Here is a 16,828-nt window from a genome sequence, read left to right as displayed (position 1 = left end):
ACTCTCTTCTTATCCGTCGGTCGTCACTTCATATTTTTTTCATTCATAACCCACGAATGACCTGTCAGTTTCTCTAAAATTAGAATAACGACTTGTCTTTTATATCTTGAATGAAGAACAACTTGTCGTCAATTTCGTGAGGCTAAAACTATATTTAAAGCCCAAGGTATAAAAGCCCAGCCCAACACAATTGGGCCCCACAAAAGCGCAAACTAGAATGTCAAACATAAATCGCACACCCAAAGATCCTGAAGCCGCAAAACCACAGAACAAACAACTTCTCAATTCATTCCAACCCAAAAGCAACATCCAATAAATATTCTGATAAATACTTTTTTTCTTTTTTCTTTTTTTAAACATCAAGAACCGAGAAAAGGGAAATCAAAATAAAAAAAAAAAGGAAAAAAGAAAAGAAAAAAAGAAACAGTTGATTTCTTTTGCATTTGTTATTAGCCCACATCAAATATTCAAGGCCTCAGTTTGACACTCACTCACACCATTCAATAAAAACAAAAGAAAAACAAAATCAATAAGTCTTAAGAAAATTAAAAAAACAAAAAATGGAATGGGTTGTAATTAGAGTCAAGAAGGACTACTACTATTGTTCTGTTCCTGATTTCGCTTTTTACTATTTTCACTTTGTTTTCTCATTTGTATTATTATTATTATTATTATCATCATCATCATTAATATTGACAATATTAAATTTTAAATTTAATTTTATTCTTCTCTCGTCTCAATCTCTCTTTCATCTCTTATCATCATTCATCGTCGTCGCTTTTATTATTCTTCGCATTCATATTATTTTCGTTTTATTCTTTGTTATTTCTTCTCTGCCTCTCCCCCTTTTCTTCACTCACACGATATTTCGTTTTGGAGAGAGAAACTATAATAAAGTAGATTTCTTTTTTTCTTTGAAGAAAGAAACCCTAGATTTTGTGTGATCTGGTGGTGGCTTCAATGGAGGTCGATTCAGACGCCGAGAAAAGTAATGAATGTAAAAAATTTGTTGTCAATAATAATAATAATAATCATTCTAATGAAGGTCAACAAGGAAAGCCCAAACGACAGATGAAGACTCCGTTTCAACTCGAAACCCTCGAGAAAGCCTATGCTTGTTCGTACAAATATCTCTCTTTTTTATGGTTTTTTTTTTTAGTTTTTTTTTGGATGTGATCGCTAAAATTTCTATATTTGTTGTATTTAGCTCCCATATGTTGAATTCAGTTTGATTTCTTTGTTCAGTTCGTATGTTCTCTGAATATGTATGTTATTTCCTTTCATGCATATATACGTTTAAGTTTTTTATTTACTATTTAATTTGGTGTTATATGACTTAAATTTTGTTCAGATTGTTGGTTCAATTTGTTGATTTTTTCTTTGATTGATTGATTCAGCGGAGACATACCCATCTGAGTCTACTCGAGCTGAGCTATCTGAGAAATTAGGCTTATCTGATCGACAGTTGCAGATGTGGTTTTGTCACAGAAGATTGAAGGATAAGAAGGAAAAGGAGAATCCGCCAAAAAAAATGCGAAAAAATGTGGCTGTGGTAATGCCAGAATCTCCTATAGATGAGTTGCGAGCTGGGGCTGAGCCTGGGAGTGATTATGGCTCGGGCTCAGGATCAGGCTCGAGTCCTTATTTAATGGAGCTTAGGAATGCAGTGGGGTCTTCTCGAGGTTTAATGGATGATATGCCAATTGTAAGGAGGTCTTATGAGTCACAACAGTCAATAATGGAACTCAGAGCGATAGCCTGTGTGGAAGCGCAGTTAGGGGAGCCATTGAGAGAGGATGGGCCAATTCTTGGAATGGAGTTTGATTCCTTGCCACCGGATGCTTTTGGGGCGCCAATAGGTAGAACCATAAGCTATGCATTCTGTTATTAGTTTTAGAAAGTAATATGTTTTGTTATTGACCTTCCTGGTTTTCACAGATTTCACTGATGCAACAATGCCTTGGTATAAGGTCTTCATTTAAGAAGATTCATCTAATGTATTTTGATTTTATAGCAAATAGAGTTCCTGCTAATTCTTTTTTTTTTTTTTTAACCTTACTGCATATGAAGCAGGAAGCTCTGAGCAGCAGAAGCAGTCCGGGCATCCTTATGAGAGCAAAATATATGATCGATATGATACCAAGTCAAATAAAGTTGGTTTCTCAATTCTTTGCTTAGATGTTTCTAATGAATATATTTGGCAAGCTACTTGATAGCTAAATATGTGAGATTGCATTTTTATTTGGATGCTCAACATGCCTTTGGAGTTCATTAGTCTAGGTCTTTTTACTAATGTCAGCAATTAAGATTTTCTCTGTTCTGCTTCTGTAACACTGGCTTGAATTAACTGGATATTGTTATTAGCGGTTTCAGTTTTCAACTAAAACTTTGTGTAGTTTTATATCAATATTATCCCTTTTTCTAACCGAAATCTAAATTGGTCTTCTTTTTCAGCTGAAATTATTTGGCAACAGTTATTAGTTTGATGCCTGAAACTTGATCTGTTTCATTTGAGGTTTTCTTCGCTTTCTTGCGCATTTGTGTTGTGATTGCTACTTGCGAATTTTGGATCTTATACTGTTCTGTCATTTGGTTCCTTCCAATAAAGAATATTGTTCAGTTGCTGTTTGGTTCTATTTCCTTCTTTTTTCTCCACCAGAATGCATGCTAAAGTTGCTTCTTAGGCATCTATAGATATCTTGTTCTTGTAACCGAAAATGAAGACACTGTATGTCTTTTTATATTGTTGATTGTGTTATCCTGGGTTTACTTTTTTCCCCATGTGGACATTGTTTTTTTCTTTATTTTTTTTCTAGCGTAAATGCTAGATTTTTTGCAATTAATATAAATTTCATTGTTGAAGTTGTGTGAATCTAATTCCAGGTCATCCCAAGGGCTCACCATGAATATCAGTCTCTCTCAGACCAACCTTATTTTCATGGTTCACCGATTGATGGTTCAAGAGCTAGAACTTCTTTTCTTCATGCAAATGAACCCTCATCAAGAGTTCATGGTGTTCAAGGCCATGTTGCTCGTGTTCGTGTTTTATCTCAACAAGACAAGCCAGCACACATTTTTTCATCACCGAATGGAGGTGAAGACTCTCTCCTACAACGGGAATCAACCTCAAATAATAGAAAAAATGCGCAGTCTACCAGTCACCCAATTTTTGGAACTGAAGATCCTTATTTATTGTCTGATGGGCAAACTTTCAATAATGACGCTGAGCAACGTATGGAGAAGAAACGCAAGGTATCCCTTACTTGCTTATTGGAAATCTATGGAAGGTTACAATATTCAGCCTAGAATTGTACAGCTTCATATTTTTCTTTTAGAAAAATTTTGAGAGTTAAGTGATTGCATTTTAAGTTGCATCTTGTAGTGTGACGAAGCGAGAATTGCAAGGGAAGTTGAAGCCAATGAGATTCGGATACAGAAAGAGCTTGAAAGACAAGATAATCTGAGGCGAAAGGTTTTGTTGTACTACTCCTGATTTGTGCCATGTTGGGGAACCAATAGCTTTTCATATGCTTATCTTATCTATTTTGCATTCTTAGAATGAGGAAAGAATGAGAAAAGAAATGGAGAAGCATGAGCGTGAAAGAAGGAAGGAAGAAGAAAGGTTGATGCGTGAAAGACAGAGAGAGGAAGAGCGATCACTGCGTGAGCAAAAACGCGAAATGGAACGGAGGGAAAAATTTCTACAGAAAGAATACTTAAGAGTAAGTTTGAGAGGATAACAATAATTTGAATCTACACTTCATCGCATCATTTATTGTTTTTCTTTTGGATAAATGATCTGAACCTTTCTCTCTGTGGGGTGTTGTTCATAGGCTGAAAAAAGGAGGCTCAAAGAAGAGCTTCGCATGGAGAAACAGGCAGCTAAACGTAAAGTTGCCATTGAGAAGGCAACTGCCCGCAAAATGGCTAAAGAATCTATGGATCTTATTGAGGATGAACAATTGGAACTCATGGATTTGGCTGCTGCCAGTAAAGGATTGTCCTCAATAATTCATCTTGACCTTGAAACCTTGCAGAACCTCGATTCTTTCCGAGGTATATCTTGCTTGATATATCTTTCTTATGCGCTTACTTGATTGACTGTCCTTTATCCTTTTTCTTTTGGGTTGACTCTTCGCTTCTATGTTCTTGGAATAAACCAATGAATGAAATTATTATGAGACTATACAATATCAAGCTTTAAAAGGTTTCTGAAAATAAGACCCAATCAGAGAAATGATGATGATTTTTTATCTGCATTTGTGAGAATTTGTGGACATTATTCTTGGAATTTATGTTATTTTCTCCTCGTGACCCTAAACAGTTGCCACAGGAACTGAAATCCAGAGCCAAATTTTATTTTATTCTATTTATGTAGATGCAGACCTTGTTCCTTGATAGAAAATCGATGATGTTTCATTCGTTTTATGGTTGTAAATATGGTTTTACATCTTTTCCTGCCATTACTTCATTCAACAATTTTCTGGGATCTTTATAACCTTTCTATCTTATTTAAGATGATAAGCATGAGGCGTTCTTTCTTTTAGTGGCTTTCGTTTCATTAACTATGATAGTGTTCTTCCATTGTCTTTTTGCTAGTTTTCCTGAGCACTGCTGTGCAATTTTTTTGCCTTAGATTCTTTAAGTGTGTTCCCTCCCAAGACTGTGCGACTAAAAAGGCCGTTTTCGGTTCAACCATGGAGTGATTCAGAGGAAAATGTCGGGAACCTTCTCATGGTATGAAATAATAACACTTATGTATTCTTAATTTTTTTTTCATTTGCTTTTTATCTTATTTATTTCTTATTTGTGCACCTTTTTTTTTAATTCATTTATTTATTTTATTGGTGGCGGTATTAAATAACTGCATCGTTTTGTTACTTACGCCCTCTCATGAGATGCCTTTTAACAGGTTTTCCTTGTGCCTGATTTTGACACTTCTGTCATAAGCTGTGTTGTATAACCTGTGTTGTTATACAACATATCACGTGATCTGTTGGTTATTGTATTGGGGACCGGTCTACCATCATGTCATCTGTTGTTTTTATTGGGCATTAGTCTAGCTTACAACTCTATGCCAAGAATTGAGTCTTTATCTTTATGGTGTTTTTATTGCTTCGTTAAAGCCTCAAATGTGATGGTGTTTCTTTCTTGCTTTTTCCTGTTGTTTTCTTTTCTCTTCACTGTTTCTCTGAAAGATAACTGAAACTAGTATGATGAATTCAATGCCTTCATTTTTGAGGTTCCAACGGTTGACTTGGGTTTTGCAGGTTTGGAGATTTTTTATTACCTTTGCTGATGTTCTTGGGCTATGGCCTTTTACTCTTGATGAGTTTGTGCAAGCGTTTCATGACCATGTGAGTTATGTGTATTTCTTTTTCTTTTAATTCACATTTTTGCACAATTAAAATTTATTTTCATGTAACATTCTTTTTTCAATTCATGTCATTTTGATTTCAGGAATCAAGGTTGTTGGGTGAGATTCATCTTGCGCTGCTGAAATCAATAATAAAAGATATTGAAGATGTTGCCAGGACGCCTTCTACTGGATTAGGAATGAATCAATATTGTGCTGCTAATCCTGAAGGTGGACATCCACGGATCATTGAAGGGGTAAGCTCTGCCTTACACTTACATGTTTACCGGAGTTAGTTATTTGCCATAATTACTATTTTACATTGTTGATAACGCTTTTTTATCTTTCTTTATCTATCAGGCATATGCCTGGGGTTTCGACATACGCAATTGGCAGCAGCTTCTAAATCCCTTAACTTGGCATGAAATATTTCGGCAATTAGCATTATCTGCAGGATTTGGGCCAAAGTTGAAGAAAATGAGTAGTAAATGGGCCAACGTAGGTGATAATCATGAGGTTCGTATTTTACTTTTGAACATAATTTTTTTGAAATTGGTGTGTTATTGTTCATAGTGGTAATATTAGGTATAGGACATGACGTGGAAGCTGTTTGTAGAGACATGACAGTGATGATCTGAGATATACCACATAAAACTTCCATTAGAGGTTGCTAAGCTCTTTTTTAACACCAGTGGATAATCCTGTTAGAAGAATCTCTGGCCCTTGCCAATATTGTTGGGCAGCTCTGTAGTTTGTTTTGTGTCTTGTTCAGAATGTTAGCTTGCCTATGCTCTAGTTAGTGTCCGATTAATTAAAAGATTGTGGTTGCCTTTTAGTTTTTTTGGACATCATTGGTTAAGAGTTATAGTGGCAGAGTAGCATTCTCCTTGAATATATTTGATTCAGTGACTGCAGCTGTGATAGAATTGCTGAAACTCTTAGATATGTCAGTCGAGTTAATTGCATATTAGGTGTATTGGCATTACATGTCAAATGTGGCTGAATCAGGTTCTAAGGCTTGATCACATTTAGGCACTTAACAGATGAATATTTGTGCCAATTTTGATTTCTTGATTGTTCAAAACATAGTCGTATGTAATTTCAGGGAAAAGGTTGTGAAGACATTGTTTCTACCATACGTAATGGTTCAGCAGCTGAAAATGCCTTTGCATGGATGCGAGAAAAAGGCTTGTTACTTCCACGAAGATCTCGGCATAAATTGACTCCTGGAACTGTCAAATTTGCTGCCTTTCATGTTCTTTCACTTGAGGGAAGCAAGGGATTAACTGTGCTAGAACTTGCAGACAAGATTCAGGTGAGCTTAGATTGTTGTTAAATTAGGTAGCTGTTTGTCCTCTGTGCTTTTTCCTGATTTATCGGTTTTTCTGAAAGAAATCTGGACTTCGGGACCTTACAACAAGCAAGACCCCAGAAGCATCAATTTCTGTTGCATTGACGAGGGATACAAAACTTTTTGAAAGGATAGCTCCTTCAACATATTGTGTACGACCTGCCTTTAGGAAGGATCCTGCTGATGCGGAAGCAATACTTGCAGCTGCCAGAAAGAAAATTCGAATATTTGAAAATGGGTTTTTAGGTGGAGAAGATGCTGATGATGTGGAAAGAGACGAGGATTCAGAATGTGATGTTGAAGAGGATCCTGAAGTTGAAGACTTAGCAACCCCTTCAAGTGCAAACAAAAATATTGATCGATATGATGAAGCCAACACTTGTTTAGTGAGTGGAAAAGACAATGCCTGCAACAATGTTGCATTAAGTGTGCAAAACGAGGTTGACAAAGGTTTTTCATCCTTTTCTTTAAATGATTCCAAGGATGCAAGATGTCAAGGCACTGCTGATAACTATGTTGCTGTTGAAGATTTTGGAGCCAGTCATCTCAATCAAGAAAATATTGAGATTGATGAAAGCAAGCCTGGTGAATCATGGATCCAAGGACTAGCCGAGGGTGATTATTCTCATTTGAGTGTGGAGGAGCGTCTTAATGCCCTTGTTGCTTTAATTGGCGTTGCAAATGAAGGAAACTCTATTCGTGCTGTTCTTGAGGTAAGCCTATATTTTTCTTTTTAATCAGTTGATCTGCTTTGTTTATTTTTCTTTTCCTTTTCTGGCTTTTTCTTTGCATGTAATTTGATTTTGAGAGATCTGCAGGATCGTTTGGAAGCAGCCAATGCTCTTAAAAAGCAAATGTGGGCTGAAGCCCAATTAGACAAAAGCCGTCTGAAAGAAGAGAATATAACTAAACTAGATTTTACACCTGCAATGGGAAGCAAAGCTGAAACACATCTAGCTAGTTCTGCAGCGGAGGGTGGCCAAAGCCCATTACCGGTATTTGTAGATAATAAGAATGAGGCATCTCCAAGCCTTGCAGAAGATCAAAAACCCATGTTTGGTTCTCAAGTTTTTCAGAATCATCTAAGTGAATTCCCTAATGAAAGGACCGTAGCGGTTCAAGATCCCTCTACTGGTCTGGATAACCTTGCGACCCAGCAACATGGATATGCTTCAAAAAGGTCACGCTCACAATTGAAAGCTTATATTGCCCATATGGCAGAAGAGATGTATGTATACAGGTCCTTGCCTCTCGGTCAAGATCGCAGACGTAATAGATACTGGCAGTTTGCTACATCTGCTTCTAGAAATGATCCTTGTTCTGGAAGAATCTTCGTTGAATTACATGATGGAACTTGGAGGCTTATTGATACTGTAGAGGTAATTTTTGTACAAATATGTAATTGTAACTTTCCTACTAGATGTTATATCAAATTACTTTTAACTATATGCTCATATAATGATTTTGTTGCATGCATGTTTTTGTCAATTTGTTTTATGTATTTTGTTATTGTTTGTTTGTATACCTGTTCCACGTTACTTACTATATGACTAAAATTAATGTGCCTGCTGTTTATTTATTTATTTATTTTGAAAGTCTATCTACTCTTATCTACACAAGATATCTTTAGGAAGATGTAGCATACATGATTGGTATATTTGCATCTGTGTAATGCTTTTATTGACTCTATTCTATCTGTGTAGGCCTTTGATGCTCTATTGTCGTCTTCGGATGCACGCGGGACTAGGGAATCTCATTTGCGCATAATGTTGCAAAAGATTGAGACGTCCTTCAAAGATAAAGTTAGAAGGAACTTGCAAGGCATTGATACTGTAGGTCAAAGTTGGACTGCTATTAAAAATGAAGCTGCTGAAATGGATGTTGATCCTGATTTTGCTAGTTCTGACAGTCCCAGTAGTACAGTTTGTGGTTTAAATTCAGATACACTTGAGACATCTTCTTCTTTCAGAATTGAGCTTGGGAGAAATGAAATCGAGAAGAAAGCTGCCCTGGAAAGGTTCCAAGATTTTCAGTGGTGGATGTGGAGAGAATGTTTCAATTCACTATCACTTTGTGCCTCGAAAAATGAGAAGACAAGGTGCAGGCAGCTTTTGGTCATTTGTGATGTGTGTCTTGATTCTTATCTTTGTGAAGATGCCCATTGCCCTTCTTGTCACCGGACGTTTGGTGCAGTTGATAAGAGTTCTAAATTTTCAGAACATTCCATTCAGTGTGAAGAGAAAACGAAGCTAGGTCTAAGAGACATACATGTGTCTGATTCTTCTCTTCCTCTGGGAATTCGATTGCTTAAGCCCTTGTCTGCTGTGATTGAGGTGAGACTGAGAAGACTTGGATTTTCTTGAAAGTAATTATGTTTAAATAATATCTTTCAGCTTTTCAAAGAGCTGATAATTATTGTATGTTTATGCTCATATATAATTTGTATTTATTGATTGGCAGGCGTACATACCACCAGAAGCACTGGAAGCATCATGGACAGACGAGCGTCGAAAGACTTGGGGAATGAAGTTGAACATGTCATCATCAGCTGAAGAAGTTTTACAGGTTGTGTATAATTTCATTTTTTTGTGACTGGTAAAATTGGAAGTTTAATCAAATAAAAAATCCCTTAGTTCATTATTCCACCGTTACATAATCAAGTTTTGTGTAGTTATGTCTATCTGTGCATCCATGCAAAATTGTGTATGTTGCAATATATGTAAGTTGACATTTAAGTTTTGGTTGGATGAGTGGCTCACTCAGAGTTTCTTTTGCAGTTATTGACCATCCTTGAGAGTGGCATCAAGCGATCATATTTATCTTCGAACTTTGAGACAACAAAGGAATTACTGGGCTCCTCTTTTACATGTGCTGACCCTTGGTCGGTTCCTATACTTCCATGGATACCAAAAACCACTGCTGCTGTGGCTCTTAGGCTTTTGGAACTTGATGCATCCATAATGTATGTAAAGCCAGAAAAACCTGAGCACTTTGAAGAAGATAAGGAAGCCAACAAACGAGTTGTGAGTTCTTATGCCATTTCTTTTTAATCTGATACCTTGTAGCTCACAGTGTGCCAGTGAAAACTCTCAACCCTGCAATCAAAAAATTCCCTGGTGGTTCTGTCAAACTTGTATCTGGCCACATGTGTATTTGATAAGACAGCTATTTATAATCATCATTTTCTAGGGGAGAAATGAGAAAAAATAGAACAGCTAACCCCCCCATTTTTCCATATGTGCAGATCCCTTCAAGATATTTACCTCTCAAGAGCAAAGAGGTTGTTCTAAAAGAACTGGACCAAGATAGACTTGTGAAAGAAGAGAACTACTCTAACCTGGCTGGAAAACGGAAAAACTATAGACGTGGAAAAGGCAATCGTGATCACGGATGGAGTAGGAAGTATCATAAAAAAACTCCGAGTATCACTGCTGATGTTGGCAGGCGGACTGCAAGAGAACATGAGGGTTTAAATCTCCGACTGAAACAGCAGGGATTAAGAACAAATGGTCGAGGTCGCCGAACGGTTAGGAAGAGAGCCGATAGGACATCTAAAAATGAGACATTTCAGGGCCAAATGGGTCATATGGTTATCCCTGACAGTAGTAGTGGATTACATAGAAACTTGGATGAAGAGGAATGGGGTGTTGGAAAAGAAAGGATGATAAATATGGAGGATGCTGAGAACAGCAACAGTGCTGAAGCTGTGGACTCCGATGACAATGTTCAAGCAGTGGAATATGAGCAAGGAAACTGGGAAGTTGGTTTTAATGGTGCTGCTAATGGCTGGAACAGGGATGTGATGGAAGTAAGTGATGAGGATGAAGATGCTTTTGGAGATGATGCTGGCATTGAAGAAGCAGTGGATGAATATTCGGAGGGAAATATTGACATGAGTGAGGCCTCTGATCAGAATGGAATCGACGATGGCGTTGACTCTGCTGCTTCAGAGTATAGTGATTGATAATTGTATTTATGGGATTGCTGCTGGTACACAGGCTGCAATATATTTTTGGTGTTGTAGCGGAATTTCTGTATAGGGGAGCAAAAGAACACACCCCTTCTGAATTTTATCGGGGTTCAGAACGAGGAGTTAGAAGTAATTAGATTCGCATTGTAATCCATGTAATTGAGGCTTATTATTTGTAAGCTAGCCAGCAATGAGGTATTTTTCGCCATTATTTATATTAATTTTTTTTTCCTATTTTGTTTTTGAAATACTAGCTGACTCCAAATTTATTTCTTGTGTGTATAATGCAAAGAATATTATTAGTGGTAGAAAAATTTGTTCACAACGGTTGTATCTAGGTCACGCTGCTTATTCTTGGGTATTCAGCGTGGCTTTCGCGGCGGAGCCAAAGGTTGATTTGATTCCAGTTTTCTGGTTGGAAATTTAGGGCATGTTCGGTGGTGGTATTAGGCATGGGATTGGCATTGGATAATTTTTTATCCAAGTTTATGTTTGGTCCAAGTTGGGCCAAGATAGCATTGCATCATTAATTCTCCTGGTCCATGACCCCTGTGGGATAAGCCACTTAAGTTAATTTTGTTAAACTAAATTATATATTATTTATTCATAACATTAATTGTTAATTACAAACAAATTATTTTAATTTTTATAATCATAAGAAACAATTTAATATTATGATTTATAATATTAATAATTTGAAAAAATATTTTAAAACCGCAACATTTGATCTTTATTTGAAATTTATATAAGAATATTTACTTCTAAAATAATAATAAGTAAACACTATTGTTAAATATTGGGAAATTATTAGATTGTCACCCAATGTTTAATGAAAGTACAAAAATACTCAAAACTTATTGTAAGTAATCTACTTTAAAATATGAAAATATTATCAAGTTTTCAATGTCAAATAAATTTGGAATATAATTTGAACTTAAAAACGAAAGAAAAATTATTGTAAGTAATATTAGAAAAAATTGCAAAGCTACACCCTTTTATAACTAGATGACATCTTCAGTAGCACCTATCAATTAGCAATTTTAAGAATTGTAGTCGTTATACCTTAATATTTTGTTGCAGCTTAATTTTTTGACATTTTATATAGCTAAACTATTTTGTTAATAATGAAGTATAAAATTCATATACTTTGTGAATATTAGATGGAATGTTGATAATTTTAACGAGTATTTTCAAAGTTTCTTTAAATAAATATAAAGTGAAACAAATATTCTTCCTAAATTTGTGAGGGTATATATTTGGATTAGAATGGTTCTAATGTAAATATTGATAAGTTTCTAATTGTATAATGTATGTTAGTGATTAAAAAAAAAAGGTAGAAAATTGGTTGTATTGTGAGATGATTGATGAGGGGGGGTCAAATTAAATGATGAAAAGTAATGCTATCTATATTGAAAATAGAATTATATTTAATACAAAAGCCAAAAAGATTTAAAAAATTATTTTAGAGTTATTTTTTTTTAATTTTTTTTTCATTTTATAATGATGGTGTATTATTTTTCGTACTATTTTTTATGGACAGTGATGGTGAATGATACAGATTCTACTCTCATTTAAGCGGCGCTTGCCACGTGTGCACCACGTCCTAACTGAAACTGAAGAAGTGAATACCGTCTTTCAGTTTTTTTTTTTTTTTTTAAAAAAAAGGCCACCAAGCAATCCGATTCCTAGGTCTTTTATTAGTTCTCCTTCATCTTCAGTACCAAAACAAAACCTAGGAAAGTAACAGAGAGTGGGAATAGAAAAGTAATGGCAGCTGCAGCTCATCTAACTCTCCTTTTGGTAATTTTATTTTGGTCTTTCACTCTTACATCTCAAAATCAACAACACAGCCAGCAGCATTTGATCGCTGAATTGCAGGATGCCAAGCTCAAAATTGCCGGATTAGGTAATTTATCTCTTTAGTGTTTACTAGTTCATCTTTTGATAATGCTGACGTTGTCAATTTTATAGTGATATTTTAGACTCCATCGCGTTATTCTGTTCTCACAGAATCCATTCTAGAGGAAAGCATTAAGAAAGTAAATGGCAAGAGTAATTATATAGAGGAGCGCGACAAGCTAGTTGATGACATGACGAATAAGATCCACCATCTCCAATCTCTTCTTTCAAAAATCAAGGTGCTGTGCCTCTTCTCTTCAATCCTTAGGCGCTGTTTGGCACCGATCGATCCGTGTTTTGGATTATTGTTGAGTGAAGCATACAAATGATGCAATATAAATGTAGATTTGCGCACTCTGGAATCAATTTCTTCGACGGATAGACAATCTTTGTGTCACATTAAATTTTTGACAATGCATACGGTTCAATTGCAGGATGACTCGTCCCGGGCTGAGGAAAGGCTAAATGCTCTGGAAGAAGAGGTTAGTCACGAATAGGATATTCATCTTTCTGTTGGTGCATCGCCTTTCTCAAAATACATGGTAGTATTTATATTTGTTAATTCTGTTTTTCACTTGTTGATCGTTTAACTGATTTGATAAGTAGGATAATGTTGCCTAGATACGACTTCTATGGGCTGCTTCCCGGAAGAACAACTTTGATATTCACAATTTAGAATCGAAAGCTCTGGATGCTGAGGACAGATTGGAAGAGGCTTCTTTACAAGTTGAAAAGGTGAATGCTTTTGCTCATCCCCATATCATTTGGTGACAACTTCCTGTCTCGCTGGTTCTAACTCATGAATGGTGGTATTCTTTTCATTGTTTTGAGATTCCATTTTAGGATCTGAGCTTGTTACATGGCTTTCTTTTGATTTGTTTGTCACCGCTAGATGTCAGAGATTGTTACAGAACAGTGGATTCAGATTCAACATCTTGAGCAGGCTCTTCACATGGCACAAGTATGCATGGTCGTCCAAAGTTATTTCAATCATATCCTCAGTTCTTCAGGATTTAGGAAAATAAGGCTGTGTGAATCTCTGTTGATGCCCTGACAGTTTATTCTTATTATCTCCTTTTTTGCTGATGATTCTCTTATAGTTGAGGGCAGCAAACGTCCAAAGGCAACTGATGTATGCCAGATGCACATTCTTGAAGGTAATAACAATTGTTGGAAATTTGCAGAGATGTTAATCCATCTTTGTTAATTTATTTGAACTTTTTAAAGAAAATATTGGTAAAGTCTTAATCTTTGCATATCCATTTATTATTGTTGGTCTATATTCAATAGTTTTCATAATATGACGCATATTTCTAATTTTCCACGTGAATTGCAGTTTGTCAAAGACTTTTCTGAAAAACATCTTCCAAAGCTCACTGGGATGTTGGTACCTTATTTACCAGGCAAAGGGTCTATTTTGATCTCCTTTATGTCTCAAGTTCAACATCAATTTAAGCGATTCTTTTTGGCTTTTAAAAAGTTTCACCATGAGGTTTGTATTCACTCACTCACATCTGCTAAGCAAAGAGTTGTCGTTTGAAAGATAAAATTATACTTTTATTGCTGTACTAGGGATATTCTAAACTATATTGCTGTAATTATGTGTGCCATTTTCCATTGAATCACTGACAGGTGTTTTGCCTTTAGAAAAACTTTAAATGCGATGCTAACACAAAAACCTTGGTTAATTTTCTGTTTCTGACATTGTAATTGAACCAAATACAGAGGTTGCAAGCACTCGTGCACCTAGAAATTACCAGTTACTGCTTTACTAGGGATATTCTAAACTATTCTAAACTAAGCTATACAGAATTGTCGTTTGAAAGATAAAATTATACTTTTATTGCTGTACAAGGGATATTCTAAACTATATTGCTGTAATTATGTGTGCCATTTTCCATTGAATCACTGACAGGTGTTTTGCCTTTAGAAAAACTTTAAATGCAATGCTAACATAAAAACCTTGGTTAATTTTCTGTTTCTGACATTGTAATTGAACCAAATACAGAGGTTGCGAGCACTCGTGCACCTAGAAATTACCAGTTACTGCTTTATTGTCCGGTCACTACATTGCCTAAGCCACACCCAGTCCGAGGAACCCTAATAGTTTAGATATAACAGCAGAACTTTCATGTTCATATGGATAAACAGGATTTAACTCTATGTTACATTCTATTTGCAGTTGCAAGGATTCATCAAGCAAGAAATGGTAAAAAACAAATTGACCGCAGCTCTTGCCAATGAGGAACTGGTATTTTTTGTGGTAAGCTTTGTAGATTTTACCCCTTTTGGTAATTGATATCATTTTTGTTGACTCGGCTTTGTGGATCCTGTCATCCACGTTCCAGTTCTCACTCTTGATCGTCTAATGTAACTAAATTTCTGGCATTCTAGGCTTCTGCTTTAATCACCTTCCCAATATTGGCTGCATGGGTGTTGCTTTCATCACAATTCAGCAAGTTATAGAAAGTTTTGCTCTTTAAGGAGGCAACTTGCTTCTCAGGAAGAGGATATTTGTCGTCCAAACCAGTCGTTTTCTTTTTTAAGTTCCAGAAAGAAAGGAATAGCTTGGGCAGTGCTCGTCGTCTTGCTGACTCCTCGTCACATGAATTAATTCATGTCAAGTATCTTACTGGTAGTAGTTTAGAATGCCAGTTACTAACCATTTAATTTGCTGCTACCTCTAGTGGTGCGTGGATTCTTCATACTTGACTGACTGATGTAAATTCCATTTGTAGCAACATGAAGTTGAACTCTTAGGTTGAAAGAGTTGTTTCAACATTTCATTATCTTAAATGCAAAATATTGAGGATATTAAAGACATTTCACCTTAAGTTCCTAGAATTCAAAATTTTCGACCGTGTCGTTGACCTGGCAACTTTGGTCAGTTTCGAGTTGCACGGAAATCTTGTCCAAAAGAATAGTTATCAAACGAAATTTCTCGTGTCAAATGAGAAATTTCTCATTTACAACAACAAAATTCTTCAACGATGTCAATTCTGTCCAAGTTGTCATTTGTTATGAATGAGAATTCTCATTTTTTATGATGTGAAAACTTTAAAGGCAATAAAAGATTTTGCCCTTCAATTTACATTCAATCAATTGGCAAGTGGCGAGAGCAAAAACACCGACAATTTTGTGGACGAAAGATGATTTTACAAAATATTTGGCACAACTTAAAAAGACAAATAGTTTGCTCCATTATCATCAGACTCAGATATATGGCTCATATTTCAGCCAAAGGGATTTATTGCGAACAATTTAGTGATGGATGACACAACATGGGAACAAAAACTGCAAGCTTTGACACACGTCTTGACAAGCCCCACAAATTCACCACCGCTCCACTCACAGTTGTTCGTCTCCTCACAAATCCCATGCTACCTGAACTGGGATTATCCTCCTGTTTTCTGCACCAAATTTCGTTATATTCACTGGAGGTGGGGTCTCTCTCTATTCCTCAGAAGGGTCTCGAGATTTGGGCTTCCTCAGACTTCCTGGAGATCAAAGTGCCCGTATCAGCAGCCTCCGCCTTTGACTCTGGCAAAGGGGGTGGAGGAAGCTAAGTGGGGAGATGAGGAGAAAAGCGAGTATGTTAGGAAACGATTGCGAAGAAAACGCCTCGGATGTCACGTCAATCCTTTGATTCCTATTTTGGTGCCTAATCTTTTGTTGTTATCTCTCTTCTTTTGGGACCCATTTGCAGCTAATGGCTCTTGATTTCACTTTGTATTGCAGTGACATGGGTTTTAAATGATGGATGACTGTTTGTGTAACCGTTGTTAGTATTGGGTTCTGTAACAACAGCAAATTTTTTGTGTTGATTTTACATTTTAGAGTTCGGTTTTGATCTCAACGGGTCTTTCTTTTTTTTCATGACCATTGCAATGCAACACTTGGCAAGTCGGCCAATTGTAGACCCGTTGGGGGCAAAGATTGGACAACAAGCCCAAGCTCAGTAGAATAATAAAAATCGAGTAGCCTCACTTGCCCGGTATTGTGACCCAAAAAGCATCGTAGAGGGGCCCGTGCCGTAATAATTATAAAGAGACGAGGAAATAACGAATATTTGCAATCGGAAAATGAAAACAAAACTGCACGGACAAATTTCTCCTTTATATTCCATCTCTGTCTTTCCCATTCGCCTTGGAGTCGAGTAGGAAACTCCCCTTGCGCTGATCACGGAACAAATTAACAAACAAACCCACTTAACCCCCCCACAAAGCAAGCCAAAAAAAAAGGCTTTGGTAGA

At 36.3% G+C, this 16,828-nt stretch overlaps 3 protein-coding genes across 6 annotated transcripts; all 3 read left to right on the top strand.

The window, feature by feature from the left end:
- Positions 1–732: 732 nt before the first annotated feature.
- LOC18051613 (homeobox-DDT domain protein RLT1) lies at positions 733–10,888 on the top strand. 2 transcript variants are annotated; one of them, XM_006449345.2, is made up of 18 exons: positions 733–1,117; positions 1,398–1,859; positions 2,074–2,153; positions 2,884–3,252; positions 3,383–3,472; positions 3,558–3,722; positions 3,834–4,056; positions 4,637–4,737; positions 5,271–5,357; positions 5,461–5,613; positions 5,717–5,872; positions 6,462–6,671; positions 6,749–7,420; positions 7,526–8,086; positions 8,411–9,040; positions 9,168–9,272; positions 9,485–9,730; positions 9,952–10,888. In XM_006449345.2, the coding sequence occupies exons 1-18, from the start codon at positions 961–963 to the stop codon at positions 10,669–10,671; spliced, it is 5,187 nt and encodes a 1,728-aa protein (XP_006449408.1). In that variant the 5' UTR covers positions 733–960; the 3' UTR covers positions 10,672–10,888. The 2 variants fall into 2 exon arrangements, with proteins under 2 accessions (XP_006449408.1, XP_024045863.1); XM_024190095.1 differs by having other exon boundaries at positions 2,071–2,153.
- A 1,453-nt stretch (positions 10,889–12,341) lies between these two features.
- On the top strand, positions 12,342–15,400 carry LOC18051611. 3 transcript variants are annotated; one of them, XM_006449343.2, is made up of 9 exons: positions 12,342–12,583; positions 12,688–12,815; positions 13,011–13,058; positions 13,198–13,311; positions 13,469–13,537; positions 13,677–13,733; positions 13,913–14,068; positions 14,759–14,839; positions 14,971–15,400. In XM_006449343.2, the coding sequence occupies exons 1-9, from the start codon at positions 12,445–12,447 to the stop codon at positions 15,040–15,042; spliced, it is 864 nt and encodes a 287-aa protein (XP_006449406.2). In that variant the 5' UTR covers positions 12,342–12,444; the 3' UTR covers positions 15,043–15,400. The 3 variants fall into 3 exon arrangements, with proteins under 3 accessions (XP_006449406.2, XP_024045877.1, XP_024045878.1); XM_024190109.1 differs by having other exon boundaries at positions 12,501–12,583; positions 12,649–12,815; XM_024190110.1 differs by having other exon boundaries at positions 12,545–12,583; positions 12,660–12,815.
- A 248-nt stretch (positions 15,401–15,648) lies between these two features.
- On the top strand, positions 15,649–16,456 carry LOC18051610. Its single transcript, XM_006449342.2, has one exon. It carries the CDS (start codon positions 15,844–15,846, stop codon positions 16,294–16,296), a length of 453 nt encoding a protein of 150 aa, XP_006449405.1. The 5' UTR covers positions 15,649–15,843; the 3' UTR covers positions 16,297–16,456.
- The last annotated feature ends 372 nt before the right edge of the window (positions 16,457–16,828 follow it).

The sequence above is a fragment of the Citrus clementina genome, unplaced genomic scaffold, assembly GCF_000493195.1.
Source record: "Citrus clementina cultivar Clemenules unplaced genomic scaffold, Citrus_clementina_v1.0 scaffold_2, whole genome shotgun sequence".
Taxonomy (NCBI): Eukaryota; Viridiplantae; Streptophyta; class Magnoliopsida; order Sapindales; family Rutaceae; genus Citrus; species Citrus x clementina.
This window is presented reverse-complemented; position numbering and strand designations above follow the sequence as displayed.

Bases quoted from the DNA above. Each gene is read 5' to 3' on its own strand.
- LOC18051613 (XM_024190095.1), top strand. From the start codon at position 961: ATGGAGGTCGATTCAGACGCCGAGAAAAGTAATGAATGTAAAAAATTT. The intron at 1,860-2,070 runs GTAGAACCATAA...CTGCATATGAAG, and splicing joins TGCTTTTGGGGCGCCAATAG to CAGGAAGCTCTGAGCAGCAG. The intron at 6,672-6,748 runs GTGAGCTTAGAT...TTTTTCTGAAAG, and splicing joins AACTTGCAGACAAGATTCAG to AAATCTGGACTTCGGGACCT.
- LOC18051611 (XM_006449343.2), top strand. From the start codon at position 12,445: ATGGCAGCTGCAGCTCATCTAACTCTCCTTTTGGTAATTTTATTTTGG. The intron at 12,816-13,010 runs GTGCTGTGCCTC...GTTCAATTGCAG, and splicing joins CTCTTCTTTCAAAAATCAAG to GATGACTCGTCCCGGGCTGA. The intron at 13,538-13,676 runs GTATGCATGGTC...ATTCTCTTATAG, and splicing joins AGGCTCTTCACATGGCACAA to TTGAGGGCAGCAAACGTCCA.
- LOC18051610 (XM_006449342.2), top strand. From the start codon at position 15,844: ATGGATGACACAACATGGGAACAAAAACTGCAAGCTTTGACACACGTC.